The 19,630-nt window shown below is 43.6% G+C and overlaps 1 protein-coding gene across 5 annotated transcripts in view; it reads right to left on the bottom strand.

Moving 5' to 3' along the window:
- The window catches only part of DNAJC10 (DnaJ heat shock protein family (Hsp40) member C10), a 28,660-nt gene that overhangs the window by 5,345 nt on the left and 3,685 nt on the right, over positions 1–19,630 (bottom strand). For 3 of the 5 annotated variants that reach the window (XM_053409409.1, XM_053409416.1, XM_053409425.1), the window contains exons 3-18: positions 19,346–19,511; positions 17,308–17,358; positions 14,848–14,930; positions 13,994–14,125; positions 13,410–13,503; positions 13,046–13,123; positions 11,585–11,628; positions 11,136–11,273; positions 8,886–8,975; positions 7,825–7,938; positions 7,285–7,399; positions 5,711–5,838; positions 3,614–3,730; positions 2,170–2,271; positions 1,071–1,226; positions 714–847 (exon numbers count right to left, since the gene is read on the bottom strand). In XM_053409409.1, the coding sequence (XP_053265384.1) occupies positions 714–847; positions 1,071–1,226; positions 2,170–2,271; positions 3,614–3,730; positions 5,711–5,838; positions 7,285–7,399; positions 7,825–7,938; positions 8,886–8,975; positions 11,136–11,273; positions 11,585–11,628; positions 13,046–13,123; positions 13,410–13,503; positions 13,994–14,125; positions 14,848–14,930; positions 17,308–17,358; positions 19,346–19,511 (1,742 nt within the window). Of the gene's footprint in view, positions 1–712; positions 848–1,070; positions 1,227–2,169; positions 2,272–3,613; positions 3,731–5,710; positions 5,839–7,284; positions 7,400–7,824; positions 7,939–8,885; positions 8,976–11,135; positions 11,274–11,584; positions 11,629–13,045; positions 13,124–13,409; positions 13,504–13,993; positions 14,126–14,847; positions 14,931–17,307; positions 17,359–19,345; positions 19,512–19,630 lie in introns of those variants that run through there. The other 2 variants (XM_053409444.1, XM_053409434.1) reach the window with 2 other exon arrangements.

Genomic DNA, 19,630 nt, shown 5'->3' on the forward strand with positions numbered 1-19,630 from the left:
GGGGAAGGAAACCAAGGTGACACCAGGAAGAAAGCGGAGGCTGAGAGTACTTCGGAGGGAAGGCTCCGAGACTCTTCCAGTGAGATCAGTGGGGAGAGCGCAGGACCTCCGCTTGGCACGCCTACTCTGCGCAGAAGGCTTCCGCGCAGAGAAGCTAGGTGGAGACTGGCTGTCAAGGAGTTTTTATGTTGGAAGAAGTTCAGGAAACGCCCACTGACGGATTCTGCCAGTGATTAAGACAGTCGCGTTGTAAGGCGCTGTCAAACTAGGGAAAGGTTCCGCTATACAACCCGCTTGGAGCAGCAAGGAGTTTTACGCATAAGCAACCCCAATTCCCATTACAGTATCAATAACGCTCTCGGGTAAAATGTAATGGTAAATTATTAAATGTAATTGAAAATTTAACAATTCTGGCTATAAATAAAAAAAATATAAAATCGGGTGAGTAAAAAGTCAATTTTAAATAAATAAGTAAAGAACACCTTATGATAATAAAAAATACACCTCTCTAGGTTATAACTTGTACTTTCTAATAGATTAAACCTTAAAAAGGGGAGGGGGGAGAATGATATTTAATTGTCAGACTGTGGCACCGAGGGAACTCCTGATTTAGTCTAGTCTGATTATCAGATCCATAGCACTAGTAAGTCACATAATACGCATGGTTTTCAGTAAGTATTTAAGAAAAAATCCAAGCCACTTGCATTACTCACTAGTACTGATAAGATGAAGCTGATTTTTGCGGGAAAAGTCTTATTTCAGGATAACCTTGAATGTTTTCTTGATGACAAAGGGAGAAATATTTTTGGCAGTCCACGCTACCAACTGAAACCAGTCCATTCAGCAACTGAAACAGAGAAACATTTATTCAATTAAATCTGCAAAACTTGGTGCAATAAAAGACCCCTCCACTTTTAAAATAAACATCCTGTACTGATCATTGGTATGCATGCTAGGGGTATGTGTCTCTCAATATCTCAAAATGAAAATGAACAAGGAACTAAGCATTTAGTGATCAGATGAGCATGATTGACACTGGGCACTGAAAAGAACTGATTGCTTGGTTTTACCCTGGCCATCCTCTTCCATTCAGGCATTAAGGCTTGGCAAGGACCACACCACGGAGCATAGAAATCAACCATCCAGATTTCGTTAGCCTTCTTCTTCTTCACCAACTCACTGAAGGTCTCGGGTGTGAGAGAAACTACTGACGGGTTCATGAGATCCTAAGGCACAGAAAGGAGGAAGGCTCACTTCGTCTGCTCTCAGAATTTATAGAAGGAACAGCTCAAGTTGTGTAAAGTCATTTGCAATTTGTTTATAGTACGCACGCACATGCGCGCGCGCACACACACACACACAAAATTGCCGTATTTCTGTAACTGCCATCTGTTTTAACTGAGCTGAGAATTTTAAATTGTTGAAACCCAACGTTCGACCTGCTGATGAAGAACTCCACTTTTGGCTTCAGCTCCAACTACTTTTTGACCCTGTCCATCACCAGCATGTACCCTCCCCAAAGCTCTTGGACAGGGGAAAAACGGTTCCCCACCCCTGGCTGAAGGCAAGCACTGGGAAAACAAATCAGATACCAAGAATGGCTTACAAATTCATGGGATTTGAACAAGTTGACTGAGGTTACGTGACCCAGCTTCTGGAAAGAACCTTTTTCAACTCTACACTATCCTTTCTGAAGTAAGGCAGCCAGAACTGTACACAGTATTCCAAAGTTTTCTTTCCAATTCCTTTCCTGATGTTCCCTAGCATGTAATTTGAAGAAGAAGAGTTTGGATTTGATATCCCGCTTTATCACTACCCGAAGGAGTCTCAAAGCGGCTAACATTCTCTTTTCCCTTCCTCCCCCACAACAAACACTCTGTGAGGTGAGTGGGGCTGAGAGACTTCAGAGAAGTGTGACTAGCTCATGGTCACCCAGCAGCTGCATGTGGAGGAGCGGAGACGCGAACCTGGTTCACCAGATTACGAGTCTATCGCTCTTAACCACTACACCACACTGGCTCTCTTTTTCACAGCTACTACATACAGGGTTGAAACCTTCTTCGAGCTATCCGCTATGGTAGGTTTCCTTCAAACTTCCATTCAGGAACTCAAACACCAAACGGCAACTTTTAGTGGAGCAACAGAAAGTTCACAAAATTCAACAACTACCTCAATAAACTCCAGGATCTGCTCAGAAGAGTGATGCCCCTCGTATTCGTGAGTGTGAGACTGGTTGAATACCACCGTTGTTGGGTAAGCTCTAATGTTGTGCTGCGAAAGATCAAGATGAAAACATCTTCAGAAATCACAGGGAGAGATCCCCTTTTAAGCCTCAACTGATTTCTGCCTTTTCATTCAGTACCTGGGCAGGTGAAGTTCTCAGGCTGAAACCTGAGGGCAGATCCGTAGCCTACATACAAAGCACATCCAAGGCACATTTCAGGCTTTCATGACTTCCCGCCCGCTGGAAAGAATCTTGAGAACCATAGCTCCAATACTCAGCACCCTTAACAAACTACAGTTCTCAGGATTTTTTGATGGAAGCCATGCGCTTTAAATGTATTGTGTGGATCTGCCCTTCAAAGAAAACCTCCGTTACTCCAATAATTGCAAGAACCCACAAACCTCTGTGATATAGAGAAGGCCTGTGCAGCATAACAATGCGAGGGATGCTGGCTAGTGTTTTTAAGTTAAAAGTTGTACAGATTTCTGTTTCCTGTAATACAGTGATAATGGGCTGTATCTAATGTTAGTCATACTCAGAGTAGGTCCACTGAAATTAATAGGCAGGACTAATTTTAGGCCCATTAATTTCAATTATTCTGATCTGAGCAGAACTTAGTTGGATAGCATCCTATAGTTTTTAATTCTTCTAAAGTGCCTTGAACTCATTTTGTTATAGGTATAAAGAGGTGAAATATAATATGATGCAAGGAAGGAATCCCCTCAGCTTTTTGGATCTCAAAACTCAGGCCTTTACAGCGGTACCTCGGGTTACATACACTTCAGGTTACATACGCTTCAGGTTACAGACTCCGCTAACCCAGAAATATTACCTCGGGTTAAGAACTTTGTTTCAGGATGAGAACAGAAATCGTGCAGCGGTGGCGCAGTGGCAGGCCCCATTAGCTAAAGTGGTGCTTCAGGTTAAGAACAGTTTCAGGTTAAGAACAGACCTCCAGAATGAATTAAGTTCTTAACCAGAGGTACCACTGTACTTTAAAAACAAGTCAGGTTTGTGGTAGACTTTCCATACAATGGTATCTGAAAATCTAGTTCTTTTTGTGTCTTTTTAAACATTCTCGCTGGTCTTCTAAGTCAGCTCAAATTCCATGCCTGCTTCCTATTCTATGAACTTTTATTTGCAAGACTCCCAAGTTCATGGAGTTTCATGTCTGTGAGAGCTGAAAAGTATGCAGGAGTTAAAGACGCTTACAAAAAAAGTTAATGTGACTTATAGGTGCTATAAGCCGGCGTACACAGTGGGTATTTTGTATGAATTGCGATCCAATTAATTTTCATCACTTTGACTGCAAAACAATTGGGCTATCGCTTTTCAAAACCGGAACAAAGCTATGTTTATGTGGGGGAAATATTTAAACTTGCAGTTTACCATGTTGCAAATCCCTTCATGAACTGTACAGTCTAGCGTGCCAAATTTCAGTTGACCATAGAGTTGCTTTGATGCTTTCCTCAGTTCCGGCAGCAAAGCTCGACAAGGGGGGCACCACTGAAGAGAGAGAGAGGAAAAACAACAACCACCAAATATAAATTTCTCACCAAATACAGTAAATTATTTCTTACTCTCAGATATTAGACACTAATAGAACATTTCCTATGGCTCCCAGAAGGGTGTCCTGGGATCTCCCTCTTCATCCTCAGAGAAGGAAGCAAAAGGGGTTTGCCCTTGCTAATTTTCCCCGCTGCGGGGGCAGACACCTCCAATCCCTTGCCACTCAGCTGGTGATCTGACAGTGGTATTGTCAAAAGGTGTGTGTGCTAGGGGCTGGATCCAAAAACAGGGGTAAGGGGAAGTATACCAACCCTGGAGATGACATAGCAATTTCCCTTCTTACTGGGACCAATAGGAGGAAAAGTTTGGGTGGGAAACACATCAGCCCACAAAAGAAGGTGAAAACTCCACGGAGAAACACCAACAGCCCACCTTCTGCCTTGCTGGTGTGAGCCTAGCAGATTGGTGGGTTGGGTGGTTTCTGCCCTTCCAAGATTCTCCCCACAACCCTGGTAGGAGAGCTATATATTATCTTCTCCCCAAAACAAATGATAAACCATTTTCTGACTAAAATGATATGACGAATGACAACTGCTCACAAGCTTATGCTGCAGACAGATGTAGAGTAAAGGCCAACGTGGCCTTCCTAATTACGCGAGCAGTTCGGAATTTCCTGAAGACGTTGTGAGCTCTTTCCATTGAGTTTTTCTAAAGAGATGAAACAGGTGGCTCTTGGGGATGCCTTAGATACAGGACACATTGTCTTGCGACAAGGCGCGGATGATAGCCATCTTCAAATATTTAAAGGGCTTTCAAGAGGGAGAGGGCTTGTTTTCTCTTGTCTGGACTGGAGGAGCCAAATCAATTGCTTCAAGTTACAAGAAAGGAGATTCCAACTAAAGATTAGGAAGAACTTTCTAATGGCAAGAGCTGTTCCAACAGTGGAACAGACTCCACTGTCTGTTGTGGACTCTCCTTCCTTGGAGTTTTTTAAGCAGAGGTTGGATGGCCATGCATCATGGATGCTTTAGTTGAGAGTCCTGCAATACAGGTGGGGTTTTTTTGGACTAGATGACCCTCAATCCAACTCTACAATTCTATGGTTCTATGGTTGGTGATGTCTTCCATTGTATCCCTTCCTCCTCCAATTCTAAGTGCCCTCTGCTAACCAGGTTAAAGCAGGAAACACTGCTGCTGCAAAAAACTGTGGAATGAAACATTTCTACATGCCAGCCTAGAATTGGACTGGTCATGTTGTCCGGATGCCTGACAACTACTCTATTCCCAACTTAGAAGTGGAAAGCATAATGCTGGTGGTCAACAAGAGAGGTTTAAAGACTCTCTCAAGGCAAATCTTAAAAAAAATGTAGTATAAACACAGACAACTGGGAAACACTGGCCTGCAGGCACTCCAATTGGAGAACAGCCTTTACCAAAGGCTTAATGGACTTTGAAGATGCTCAAACTCAGGACGCAAGGGAGAAACGTGCTAAGAGGAAGGCATGCTTGGCAAACCCTCACCATTATCAACTCCCTCCCAGAAACCTATGTCCCCACTGTGGAAGGATGTGTGGATCCAGAATTGGCCTCCACAGGTACTTACGGACACACTGTTAAGACCATGTTCATGGAAGACAATCTCACTCGGCTACGAGTGATCACCAAAGAAAAAGAAGTTTGAAAATACTTTCACGGTTATAATAACACAGTGGGATGAACCTCTACATTGTGAGGATGGACTTCCACTCAAGCAACAGGACTTCACCTTCTCAGTCTCTCTCCCCTCAGCCCATTCTCCCCCCCAAATCTGCTCCAGAACGTCCCCCAACCCTTTGGAACAAATTCTGAAGGTGCACTGGAAATTGCAAGGCGAGGAAAGAAGGAAGGTGAAGTCCTTTTGTTCCATTCACAGCCAAATAGTTTTGGATGCAACACGGCCTACATCTCTATGGGAGAACGAGGTGCTGCAATAGTTACAGGTGCAAAGAAGTCAACAAGCCATGGGTCCTTCTCCTTGCCAGGAAAATTCTGAGGCCCAAGAGTGACGACATGGGAATTCACGCTTTCCTTGGCAAAAGCCACTATGTCGTACAGAATCTTCTTTCCTTCGAAAGAAAAAGAAAACAAAGCGTTTGTGAGGGTTAGCTCCCTAATATTTGATCAGTAAAGTAGGATGGAAAATAAGGGGAAGGAAAGACCAAAAAATGTAATTATTTTTCAGTCCAGTTTAACAGGCAATAGGGTTGTTGCATCCAACTAAGTCATCCTTGGACTTCGACCCATTGAACTCACCACGGATTTCAGTAGGATGACTTTGCTGGGATTCAACCCAAAGGGCTGACTGAGTTTTACAAGATCCTTCCCCTCCCAAATGAGGCTTGGTATGTTTAAGTGGCAGTCAGCCATGTCAGATATTAATCACTCATACTTCAGAAATTCACAGGATGATCACAATAGAAATCGGCGCTCTTTGTGAAAGGCAGAGGGGGATTTATTTATTTACGAATTCATGAGCCACTCTGCATTTAAAGAACACCCAAGCAGTGTATAAAAACAGACTGAAAATCATAAAGCAATATTAAAAACGTGAAGCTAGCAAGTATCAAAATTCTAGCAGCAAAGGAGGGAGGAAAATAGAGGGAACATTGGGGGCAGGAAGTCAGTTTTAAAATTTATATAACATTTGCATTAATTTGTATCAATTTGGTCATAATTTGGTTTGTTTTGTTTTGAACTATGGAAAACCAATAAAAATAACTGGCCAAAAACCCCAACCAAAATTCTAGCTCTGGAAAAATGAAAGAGCAAAACTCCCAACAGCATAACACAGGGCAAAGCAAGGTAATTTGTTAGAAATTGATCAGAGTTGTACAGTGGTACCTCGGTTTGCAAACGAAATCCGTTCCGGAAGCCCGTTCACCTTCCGAAATGTTTGAAAACTGAGGCGCGGCTTCCCATTGGTTGCAAGAGCTTTTTGCACTCAGCAGAAGCTGCGTCGCATGTTTGAATTCCGAAAAACGTTCGAAAACGGAAGCATTTACTTCCGGGTTTTTGGCCTTCAGGAGCCGAACAGTACAATAACAGAGGCGTTCGGGAACTGAGGTTCCACTGTGTAAGCAAGCATCCTTCAGACTAAAAGCGTATCTAAGGGGCAGACATTACATGGGGATGTGTGTAACAAGCTCTCCATTCCTAATATAAATAAAATAAAATAAAGGGAGCCTTGGGAAGCTAGGATTCTGAGTGGTTTCTCTGCCTCAAAATGTCACTTTCCAAGCTGTTTTGGTGGGGGGGGAGGGTTGGGAAGAAGGAGTGCTTGGGGGTTTAAAAATGACTGGTGTGTGTGGGGGGGGGGTCAGCCCTCCTGATCCCATTCCTCTGTGACACAGCCACTTGGCGCTGCTTTTTGTGTGTGTGTGTGTGTGTGTGTGTGTGTGTGTGTGTGTGTGCAACTTAGATGCAGATGTTTGAAACTTGTTGCAACTCCCTAAGGAAGATTTACAGGCACCAGAAGATACAACCTGTAACTTTTCTACACAAGAGCCGCTTACCGTGGTGAATTTCATAGTCGTTTATTCCCCTTCCTTTAAAGACTACGACGCACGGCTGATAAACATACAAATCATTACAAACGTTTGGGGCAGAAAGGCAGTCAAACTTGCCAACCTGTGAAATGAAAAGCAGTTTGCTTGTTACGACCCTAGGATAATTTATCCATTAAATATCACAAATACACACTTCTCGCATTGCATTTAAGTCTGTCTATTTTTCCCCATTGAAACAAAAATATAGCAACGTGGGTTAGGTCAGTGATGTGATACTTGTGGCCCTCCAGAGGTTGCTGGACTCCAGGCTCCCATCAGCACCAGCCAGCACTGTTGTATTCCAACATCTGCATTCCAACATCTGTAATGCCACAAGTGTCCCAACAATGGCCTAGCCAGAAGGATGAGGTCTCAAGTGAAAGGAGACTACATAGCTCTGCAGGTTGGGGGGGGGGGAGATATTGAGCCTAATAATATTCTTTTGAGGCAAGTCCCCAGTTCCACCCCACCCATGTCCATTGATTTCACAGGTTCTCTTTATCTCACCTGAATATTTTCTGCTTTAAGGAGGTAACTTAGTTTTTTAAGGTCATGGTCATCTGACTTGCCAGTCTCACCAAACTGAAAGAAGATCAGCCATCGGTGATGGGCAAGGTGATCCTTAAAAAGGGAGGAGAAAAAGAAATTAAGAGGTAAAGACAAATCCATCCATTAGAAGAATAAGAAACTGGCTTGCTCACAGCTCTATAGAACTGCAGATTTTAGTCAAAATCAAGCAAGAAAAGAGAGAGGGATCAAATGGATCCTTTGATTTTGCCCCAATTCAAGTTGCTGAACTTCAGAATACAGTTGCACCTCGGAAGTCAAACGGAATCCATTCCGGAAGTCAAACAGACTTCCAAAATGTCCAGGAACCAAGCCATGGCTTCCAATTGGCTGCAGGAAGCCACAACGGACATTCGGGTTCCAAAGAACGTTCACAAACCGGAACAATCACTTCCGGGTTTGCAGCGTTCGGGAGCCAAAACGTTGGTCTCACAAGGCGTTCTGACTTCCAAGGTACGACTGTACTTGGGATGGTGCAAAACAACACTGATGTTTTGCTAAAGAACTCTGTGTTATATCCCAGAAGACACTCATGGCAAGAATGTGGTGAAATTAGAAACTAAAATATAATATATATGTATACACATACATACACTGTGCCTTGTGGGACATCTTTGGCAGAAGAAAAGGCTGAGGAGTAAACCCTACACAAATCCAGAGTGGAGTCTCTAATATGGTTGGATGGCACCTTGCACACTTCCTTCTGGTAGCTCCTGCAGCCAAGCTGGTGCCAAATGTATTGCTCTGCTTTCTTTTGGACCACATCAGTGAGGCCAGGGTGTGTGTGTATGTCTTGTAATCTGGATAGCCCAGCACACCCACTGCCCACACCTATGCCCCAGAGAGGTCACTTTGGTGCTGCTAATGCAGCAAAAACAATGTGCAGTTGCGAGTTACCAGTCTCTGCAGCCATATTTGGAGGACTATGGTTTCCCTTCTCCTGTTCTGAACCAAGGTTCAGCATGACACCCAAATGCAGTCAAGATGAGAACACTCTTTACCTGTAATGAAGATGCTGAGATCATTTGAAAATCTGGAAGGTGCTGCATGACTTCCAAATATATCTCTCTTGCGTCCAAAGTGTTCAGGAACTAGAGAGGCAGGGAAATCGCCATGTGAGTTTCATCCTTTCTTGTGTTGTATTTATAATAAACTGCTTTATCCCCTACATACCCAACAGATCAGTGCATTCTGCAGGAGAGGGAATCCTGCAGAAATAGGACCTCTGTTTTGCCTGATGTTAGAATCAGGCCTTTAGTGTGGTGGCACCTGCCCTTTGGAACTCCCTCCCACTGCACATCAAACAAGTGTCTTCGCTTTCGTCTTTTTGGTGCCTGCAAAAGAGATTCCTCTTTCCACAAGCCTTCTGAAATCTTTCCCCCAATTGGATCTGGGATTTGAACCAATGCCATTCATGTCGGCACTGTTTGTTGCTCTAAACTGTTTCTCTATTTCTGATTGTTTTTCAAAGGAATGTTTTACCTGTGCAGTTGTTTTAGCTGTATATAAACAGCTTCATATATGCCATTATATTGTACATCACTTCGGGGTGCTTCATGGGGAAGTGATCAATAAATGAAATAAATAACAGAATTCCAGAAGCTTATCTCTGTGCTAATGTGAATGGCTTTGGAGGACGGCTTAAAAAGACGGAAGGAGTGCACAGACAAGGAGCAGGAAGATTATATCCTCATCTAACCCAGTCTATTTCCGTCACTCTCCTATCCCTTAAAGCATCTCGTGCACTGCCTGAAATGACCCTGGGTAGGAAGGAAGTCTAGAAACAGCAGAACTGCTGCCAGCTACATGTTCCTCCTCATCTGCACCTTCAAATGGTTTCAGTACAAGACAGGCAGAACAACCAGCACCGCTCAAGATCTCCCCTGGAAGATGCCTGTTGCTGGCTCCTAGAAGAGGAAGGTGTCTTTTCCCATTCGCTTTATGAGTTAACTTGGGTTATTCAGAGCCTTCTTGCTTATTCAGAGCTCCTTTTGGTGACCTGGAGCAGTCTTGTGTCACAGCCTGGAGTTGGCCAACTTTGAACCCAAAGGCAGAACAAGACTTACTCTACGGCTGTGAGCCTTCAAGCATCTTAAACTCAAAACCACCATACCAACAGTCCTGAAAATGCACCACTGCAGAAACTACGCCTAGTGTTTGTAACAGGTCTACTACCCTCAAAGCACATTAATTTATGATGGAGTTCGCACCTAACCCTGAAATATACTGCTTCCTCAGTTTTCTTTGGGATGTTTGGAATATTTAACAAAGCATGCTTATAAGCACATCTTGTAATATTCTTTCCCTGTAAGGAACCAAGTGGTTGTTTGCTTTGGGCACGACCCAGTCAGTGCTTAATTCTGACTGGTTCTGATTAGATTTCAGAATTGGTTTGCTTTCCTTGTTAAATTCAGGGTGACCCTCTGCTTAGATCATGCCCTTCCTTTTAAAGGTTCGTTTTAAATAAAAATACAAGCATGAGAAGAAGTCCGGTTTCTTGTACCAATCACAGCACACTCCCGCACAAGAAAAGGAGTCTTGCCTTATAACAAGAGACACCAATACAACTTGTATTGCAGGCAACAGCAGTAACCTTAGCTGGTGTTCTATATGTCAGATAGTTATGGCTCAGGGGATGGTCTGAAGACACACAAGGCCACCACTTTTCTGAAACCAAGCAGGTCTGGGTCTAGTCCAGCCTTTCTCAACCTGTGGGTCCCCAGATGTTGTTGAACTACAACTCCCATCACCCCTAGCTAGCAAGGCCAGAGCTCAGGGATGATGGGAGTTGTAGTCCAACAACATCTGGGGACCCACAGGTTGAGAACCACTGGAGTCGGTGCCTGGATGGGTGGCCTCCTGGGAACCAGCTTGGGTTCCACGAAGGAAGGAGGTGGCACATAAATTAAGGAAATAAATGAACAAACTGCCTCGTCCAGTATCAGCAGCTGTCTATATTAAGTGTAAACGTGTAAGCATGCAGGTGCATAGGGTGAATTCTGGTGCTTTCAGGACAGCATCAAAATGTTTCGGTGATAAGAGAATACAGAGAAAGTACAATCAAGCATCTAGAGATACAGATAAAGCGTGGATGTTTTCTAAGACACATAATTCAATTTCTCTTTTGGGGGCCAGCAACATATGAGGAATTAAAATATAAATCAATTTCTTTGGGGGGGGGCACTTTTCCCTTCACCACCGCCGCCACCTCACCGCACGGATATGCAAAGCAATCGTAAAGCGACTCATACCAAAACACCTCCTCTCTCTTTATTAGTTAAAGTGGCTCCGGGCGGAAAGAATGCGGTAGTGCTAGTTGAGATATCCAAATTATCACAAAGCTCACCCTGGGTGGCACAGTCCATCCAGCCTACATTAACAAGGCCTTCCTGTAGCGAGACAAGCGAGACAACACGAGATCAGATAGATGGAGGCAGGTTAGCTTTCTTTGCACAGGCACCCAGAGGGCATTAAAGAACAACACACATCCCACCATTCAGTTCGCGCTTTGCATTTTCTGTTTTGTGAATCCCACCCTAATTAAAACAAAAAACGGGCACGTCCCAATGTTAAGCACTTTCAACATTTGGTGGAATACATATTATGCCTCTCCACTGGAAGTCCATGAGACTCAGCAGCATTGAACTTCGCCTGACTCACGCGCGCCATTTGAGAATTCTTGAAATCTAACGCCGCTTACCAACATGCCAGCCAGTTTAAGGCGTGTTCGGGAAGTCAGACAATCTAGAAAATAACAATAATAGATGTCTGAGAAACAAGATTTTTCATCGGGTTCATGTTTATCTACGTATATGCAACTATGCACAAACAAATAGAGGCTTTTGGTAAAAAACAACAACTCTGGTGCCTCCAAAGACTTTTTACTTAAGGGCAAAGCTGGGATAGCATAGTCGGTAGAGAATGAGACTCTTAATCTCAAGGTTGTGGGTTTGAGCCCCATGTTGGGCAACAGGTTCCTGGACTAAATGACTCTCGCAGTCTCTTCCAGCTCTACAATTCTGTAATTCTATAAAGAGGTTAAATTTGGCACTTGCAGTCACAGAGAAGCTGCCTTAGGTGCAGAATTCCGCCCCCCCCCGGGAGAGTTTTGCTGATATCTCCCCCACCCCCACTCTCCAAAAATCTGCACTGGAGAGTTCAGGGACTAGGGACTGTGAGAGAATTGGAAAAAGCTGCCTCCTTTTCCGTTAGGTAGAATCAAATGCCATCTGTAGATGGAAAAAAATAACCTTCCGTTTGCAGGAGGCAAAGTCTGGATCTAACCCAGAAAAATCTGGAGAGTACAGTGGTACCTCAGGTTAAGAACTTAATTCGTTCTGGAGGTCTGTTCTTAACCTGAAACTGTTCTTAAGCTGAGGTACCACTTTAGCTAATGGGGCCTCCAGCTGCTGCCGCACGATTTCTGTTCTCATCCTGAAGCAAAGTTCTTAACATGAGGCACTATTTCTGGGTTAGCGGAGCCTGTAACATGAAGCATCTGTAACCCAAGGTACCACTGTATTTGTATGTCACTTCCTCTGTCTCTCTCTTGAAATGAGGAACATGAACTTTACCTCTTAAGACATCAACACACACACAACTCTGCCCATTAGGGGAGTTTCATTTCCCCTTCACTTCTGCAGAGAGGAGCAGAGTAGAATTTTGCACTGGAGGTCTGAAAACGGCACAGGCATTTGCTTAAAAAAGAAACTTCAGATTCCGTTGAATACATTTTGCTCTCTGAGGCAAATGACAAGATGGCGGCTCCCTAATTACACCAGCCAAACAGACTTGACAGATGACTCTCACTTCGAGCCTGACAAAGGGGCAGCATCCTGCATGGCGCCTGAGGGCACCAAGATAGGTGAGCTGTAAGGCATAGACACCTCCCTCCCCAATACTTTGTTGCTACCCCTGCCTTGCAACATCTGCTGCTTGCTCGAGTCTGCCTAACGGTAGGGCAGGTCCTGATGAGACTGAGGGAACCTCCAGAGGCAGCCAGGAACATATCTATGCTTCCGAAAGATAAGCTCTATCAACTAGCATAGAGAAAAGAGGATGTGTTTTAACAATCTCAATAGGAAATGGGGCACAGCAGGCTAGCAATCAAGCATAAATTTAGGTATTAATAGCTGAAAAAGGTACACATGTATATATTCACCTCCTTGCTCAGCACAAAAAGTTATTAACCAGCCAACGCCAGAAGCAAATGCAGTTTGAACAGCACTGACAAAATTTCCTGAAAAACAGAAAACAAATAATTCCATATTTTAATTTAATTTTTTATACCCCGCTCATCTGGCTGGGTTGCCTCAGCCATTTAGGGGATATGCACCTGTTTTCATTCATTCAAAAACTTGACTTAGCATTAAGTACTTGTTGCATGACATTGATCCTTTCTACACTTTTCTTAAGATCTGGTTGAGAGAGGTTTAGGTTAACTTATCTGTTGCCCACTATTGGCATTACAGGGTTTGAAATATGCGCAAAATTAAAAATAATTTGACATTAAAGCAGCAGCTTACCTGCCCATAATTCTGTCACTGTGCTTGTGACAAACTGCATGGCAAAACTCATTAAGCTCTCCTTGGACCTGTCTCCAAAATATTTCACTGGGTTCTGCAAGAGAAACACATCTCATTTTAAACCAATAATGCAATTTATGTATTAGCCAATACTTAACACACTGAATTACATCATGCATCCAACCAACCAACCAACCAACCAGACAACCAAAGTCCTTCAAATTATACTTTGAAAATCTGGGAATCTAACCTTAGCTCTTAGGTGTAAAAATGTATGTAATATCTACAGAGCATCCCTGCCCCCCCCCCGCAACAAAAACACCATAATTATTAAAAGAATTCAGAAACCATACTGCCCTAGAGCCATTCCTGTCCAGGTTTTTGGTGCTAACATTTTCTCTGGGCAACGTTGCTTTCTAGGGTCGTCCTATTAGAACTTACTACATTTGGCCTCATAGGTGGCTGTCCCTAAATCTGAAATAAGTTGGGGTTCTCAAAAATAAAAAATAAAATCCTCAATAGACTGGGACTCCTGTACCTGCCCAGGATGGGTGCTGGAGGAGTACAAATATTTGCTTGCTTACCATTCCGGTTTTAAACACATACAGGCTTGGGTAGCTATTGATTCCTTTATTCCGGCAAAGCATTCTGTTATCGCCACAGTTGACGGCTCCGATACGTATTAATCCATCCATTTCTTTAGCAAATTCTCTCCACTTCCAAGTTGATTTGGGGGGTGGGGGGAAGAAAGCGAGAGCCTAGGTTATTTTTTCTACCAAAAAACGTGATTCGTTTTTGAAATGCTCCCAAGAGAATTTTAAAATGCTTGTTTACCAGCAAGCATATAATTCTATCGCAATAGTTAAGAACCCAACCCAAGTTGAAGGTCAATGCCATCATGCCCACCATTCTGATTATCCCTGCAGGATCTCATTCTTTCCGCCCTCATGTTTTCCATGTCAGTGGGGAATCGCTTGCAGAGCTTGTTGAGAAGGGCTGTAGCTCAGTGGTAGAAACATCTGCTTTGCATGAAGGCCCCAGACTCAATCCCCAACATCTCCAGATAGGACTGGGAATCCTGTGCCCTGTCTAAAACCCTGGAGAGCCTCTACCAGTCAATGTAGACAATACTAAGGTAGACAGACCCATGGTTTGGTTGAGTACAAGGCAGGTTCTGATGACCCTAAGGATGGCCAATGTCCTGTAGTCTTGCCAAAGTGTGAAGATGTGTCTATGCTTGCACAGAATGGGAGACCAGGCTGCAACCATTAGTGATAGAGCCACAGATTGGTCAATGGCAAGAAAATAATGCAGCTCTCGCATACCCTTCAACTCTCATGCCGTGGTAAGAGTCTTCCCCTTTCCCCACAAAGGTCTCTGCCCAAGGAAACCAGGGTATGCATTCAAAAGCAGCTTGCATGGGCTGACTTATACCTACCGTCGGTGCTAAATCATGGCAATGGGAGCATCGAGGGGAATAGAAATTGATAAACCACAATTCTCCTGAAGTAACAGCAGCATCTAGAACAGCAATATTTAAAAGGGTCAAAATTCTGCCCAATAATTTTCATTAGTTTTCCATTTTTTAAAAAACAAATTAACAACAAATTAATTCCAATTTAACACAATTTTAAAAATTGACTTTCCACCCCCCTCCAGGTGCTTCTTTTCCCTCCCTCCTTCGCTGCTTACAGAAAAATATTTTTTCTTAATTTCTAACACTTTCCCATCCATTCCCATTTCCATCAATTCCTGTCCAGACGTTTACCTATTTTCCCAATTAATCAAATGAAATTAATATTCCTTTATCAATCCATATAAATCATTAAGCATAATCTTAAATCATATTTCCTCCATTACATTTTGTGTGACAGTCACAAAATGGCTGCTGTGGGGCTGTAGCATAATGTAAAATGGCTGCCATGGAGGCATGCAGCAGGGGCCAATCAGTGCAAACAGGAACTGAGAAGAAAGAGCCAAGAGTCTCTCACTAAGTTTTGAGGGGCGGGTCCATGATACCATTCATAGGTGCAAGAGCAGGTTGTGGTGGACACAATGGGACACACATGGGCATCATTTGGGCACCCCTTGAGCTAGCTACTTGTAAACCCAGACTTTTGATGTGTTTTTATGTAACATGAATGCTGGCGGACAACTCTGCCTGAAGAGAGCATCTAAAAAAAGAAAAGAAAAAGAAAAGGCAAGAGCACCCAACATTTCAAAGGGGTGGACATTGTGGAAATGGCTTCTCTCCCTACCCCTAAAAGGGGCATAACAAAACTGACTCTGCGTAAAACTGAGGGGAACTTGGGGGTGTGAGGAATCCTGGTCCTCAAAACTGCAGAGAGCTGAGTAAGTCATGCACAGGGAAACGACTGCCGTACTCAGTTTCCAGTTGCCCGGCAACGAAGGAACAGTTCCGCCACATATAACTGTGCCAATTTAACCCATCTTTCGAGTGTGCATGTACTTGTGCCTTAAAATCCATTTCACCAAATGCATAGCATGGTCTGTTTGTGGCAGAGATGAACAGAGGTAAGGGAGGGGGAAAAGAAGCAGCATTGATATTTTCAACGAACACATATATTTCACCCCCTAAGCCCACCTCAAATGACCCCATGCTGCTGAATTCCCTCACTCCTTCCACTGCCGAGAGGAAAGCTGCTGAGGCTGGCGGAGGGGTGTGTGTGTGAGAGGGGAGAGAGTATGATGAATGGATGGGGAGAGAGGTTGGGGGTAAGTTCATTCTGGAGGTCCCAGAGAAAGACAGGCTGGGAAGGAGGTGTGTGTGAGAGAGAATGGTTGGTTGGACGGATAGAAAAAGGGGAACCGCCACCCACTTCTGGCTTGGGCCACACTCCCTTTTTGGGTTGGGCTCTGACCACCGCTGGTATGTGGCCCCCAACTTCTTTCCCCTGAGAGAATGTGGCCCTTAAAAGGCTCCTCATCCCTGTTTTAGTGCAACAAGCTAGAGCGATGTAGGCTGCTGTAAGGAAAGGGTGAAACTGGGCTGCCTGGATTCCTTTTGCAGGGCAAAATGATAATAACTGAATGAACGAAGGAATGAAATACCAGCCGAAAGCCGCTTTTAGCAAAAAAATTGCCACTACTATTGTTATTTATTAAAAAGGGCCTATTCAGTTTCAACATTATCACTTAGGCCAGATCAGATGCTGGATGACCGTGAAATACGGAGAATGTAAAAAGCATAAAATCTGTCAACTGCTCAAATACCAGGGGTGGGGAAACTCTCACTGTGTGCACAAGTGTGTTGTTATCATGCTAGGCAAACACATTCAATTCTGCAAATAACCCTGGTCAAACACGAACAGGAAATGCAAACACATAACCGATGTTTAGTTATCTGTGAATTGTTTCCTGAGGAGGAGAACTAAGTTATCAAAGTCCGATTTTTCTCTTTAAAAAAACAACAACCAAATGTAGGATCATGATACAGTTAACCCCCAACTCCAAATTAGTAAAGTGGTCTCCACTGAAAAAACCTATTCAAAATATATCTTAAGTAAGAAAAGCAGAACTGGTAAGTGGAAATAACTAAAGTGCTTTGTTTGGACCACTAATCTTTCTTAAAGGAAATTTATGTAAAGACGTCAGAGCGGAACTTCAGAAAAAAAGCAGGAATAATTTCCCCTTTTCGTCAAGGTGTTGCTCGCTTTCCACAGAGACTGAGGCAATGAGTGCTGTAAACTTTCTACAGACAAATGACTCACAGGGAAGAAATAAAACACTGCCTTTGAACACCAAGCTCTCATAGTCACTCTGGTTGACATTTTGCAATCCACGTAACGTTTTCTCCCAGGAAAGGATGAGGTGGTGCAATTATGCACTCTGAATAAATTAAAAAGTGCCTGGAAACCACGTGAACATCATGACTTACCAAATTCTCCTCTGTCCAGCGTTATAATTTCAGGATCATCATCATAAATACCTGGCAAAGAAACAACCCATGGGCATTCAAAAACAACAACAAGGGCATTTGAATAATAAAATGGCATTTGCTACGTCATTGTGCATAAACTTGGATTGCACCAGATAGCAAATGGTGAGAAGGAATTTCATGCTGGTGAGCATGAAACTATCCAAACAGCATAAAACTATCCAAAAAGGTGCAGTATTCAGAATAAGACCCTCTCCATCTGGTCACAACTGCTCAGCAATTGATTCAGCTAAATTCATTTTTCTTGAAGCCTACCTACGTGAGGTGGCTGCAAGACTATATTTACTAATTTTGGGGAGAAAGTGTGGGATTGTATAATTATGACCGTCCAGAAAAAGCTAAAATTTTCAGCAGAGAACATTCTTCTGAATGATATACCTATTGTATGGGAGTTAACAATGGGACAACGAAAATGGATTCTATGTGCTCTAGTGGTAGCCAAGAGACTAATATTGATGAATAAAAAATAAAGGTATGGTCCCCTTTAATAAATGGATTGACTACTTGATAACACTCGCAGCTTATGAACAGACTGCTTACAGACATAGACTTTGTTTGGATAAATATGACAACATTTGAAATGAGTTTATACAAAATGTAGTAGGCCATTAATATTTCCATATGTGTTAGGACAGAGGTTTTCAACCTTTTTGGGTCCACGGCTCCCTTGACCAACTACACTCTTTCTGCGGCACCCCTGGGGGGCTCAGGAGCCTAGTTATGTCACCACTTGCCTGCAGAGCTGGCAGCCTCTCACCCCAACCTTGTGGAGGGTGCCCTCACCCTCCTTTCTTCTCCCCTCTCCTTGGGAGTCCTCTAGGCAGCTGCAGCTGCCCCCCCGGTCTCTGAGCTGCCCCCCTGCCCCAAAGAGAGGTGCCTCCTCACATTGCCACACAGGGGTCAGGGAAGCACCCCCTGGCCAGCCCTAGTGGCACCATTTCCCTGGGGAGCTTGTAGCCAGGGCTGCTGCAACAAACAGCTGTGCAAGCCTTTGGGAGGCAGAGACATGAGAGGGCATCAGAGGGAGGGAGGGAATGAAAGAGGGACGGAGACCAGTGTTGCCCGTGGTACCCCTGGATATCATTCAACACACCCCAGAGTGCAACGGCACACTGATTGAAAACCACTGTATAATAGCATCAGGATAATAACATCAAATTTATATAAGAATGTATGGGTTAGGGTATTTTTCATATATTTTCATATATTCATAGGTTGCTTCTTTCTACACATTTTTGGGCCTTTTTCTGCTCTTTTCCTCCCTTTGCATCACTTTATTTCTTTATATTTGAAACCGATAAAATATTAATACAGTGGTATCTCTGGTTACGTACTTAATTCGTTCCGGAGGTCCATTCTTAACCTGAAACTATTCTTAACCTGAAGCACCACTTTAGCTAACAGGGCCTCCCATGCCACCGGAGCATGATTTCTGTTCTCATCCTGAAGCAAAGTTCTTAACCCGAGGTAATATTTCTGGGTTAGCGGAGTCTGTAACCTGAAGCGTATGTAACCTGAAGCATATGTAACCCGAGGTACCACTGTACCCTAATCCTGCAGGCTGGCTAGTGCCCAAGGGTTGCCAGCTGACTAGCCACGACAGCTTCAAAACATTAAAAACCAATTTTAAGTGAGCAGGAGGATAACTAGTTACAGTTTCCTGCTCTGAGAAGCTGTTGAGTAAAAAAGGTGTTGGTTGAGTCTCATTAAGGGGTAGGAACAAGAACCAACTCTAAAGGGCACTTAGCAAAAGAATGGAATAAAGGATGTCCTGTCCCTAAGAATCAGACTAATTAAGAAAGCCAAGGACACACTGTGTACCTCCTTGCAGCGGCCATAGGCCAACACAGTTAAGTCCTCGTTGGGTCTTTTAACTGTGTGCCAGCCTGGCTACCATGTACTTTCAAGGCTACGCTAATTCCGGGCAGGGAGAACAGCACAAAACAATTGCGCCCCACTCACATGCGGGTTATCTTACCAAAATCGTAGCGATAGTAGTGCCAGCTCTCATATCTGCCTCCTTGCTGCTGGTCGTCCAGACCTTTCTCGCCGTATTTGTCATATTTCTTTCGCAGATCTTCGTCTTTTAGCACTTCGTATGCTCTGTTTATTTTCAGGAAGTTTTCGTGGGCCTCTGGATCATTCTGCAAGAGAGAAAAACTTCCTAGTGTTCGTTTACCAAACAAATAAACAAACATTGCAATTCAACACATTTCAAGCTTGAAATGTTCTTGGCTAATTGAAAAAAAGCCTTTCCATGACC

The sequence above is a fragment of the Podarcis raffonei genome, chromosome 1 (assembly GCF_027172205.1).
Source record: "Podarcis raffonei isolate rPodRaf1 chromosome 1, rPodRaf1.pri, whole genome shotgun sequence".
NCBI classification, from domain to species: domain Eukaryota; kingdom Metazoa; phylum Chordata; class Lepidosauria; order Squamata; family Lacertidae; genus Podarcis; species Podarcis raffonei.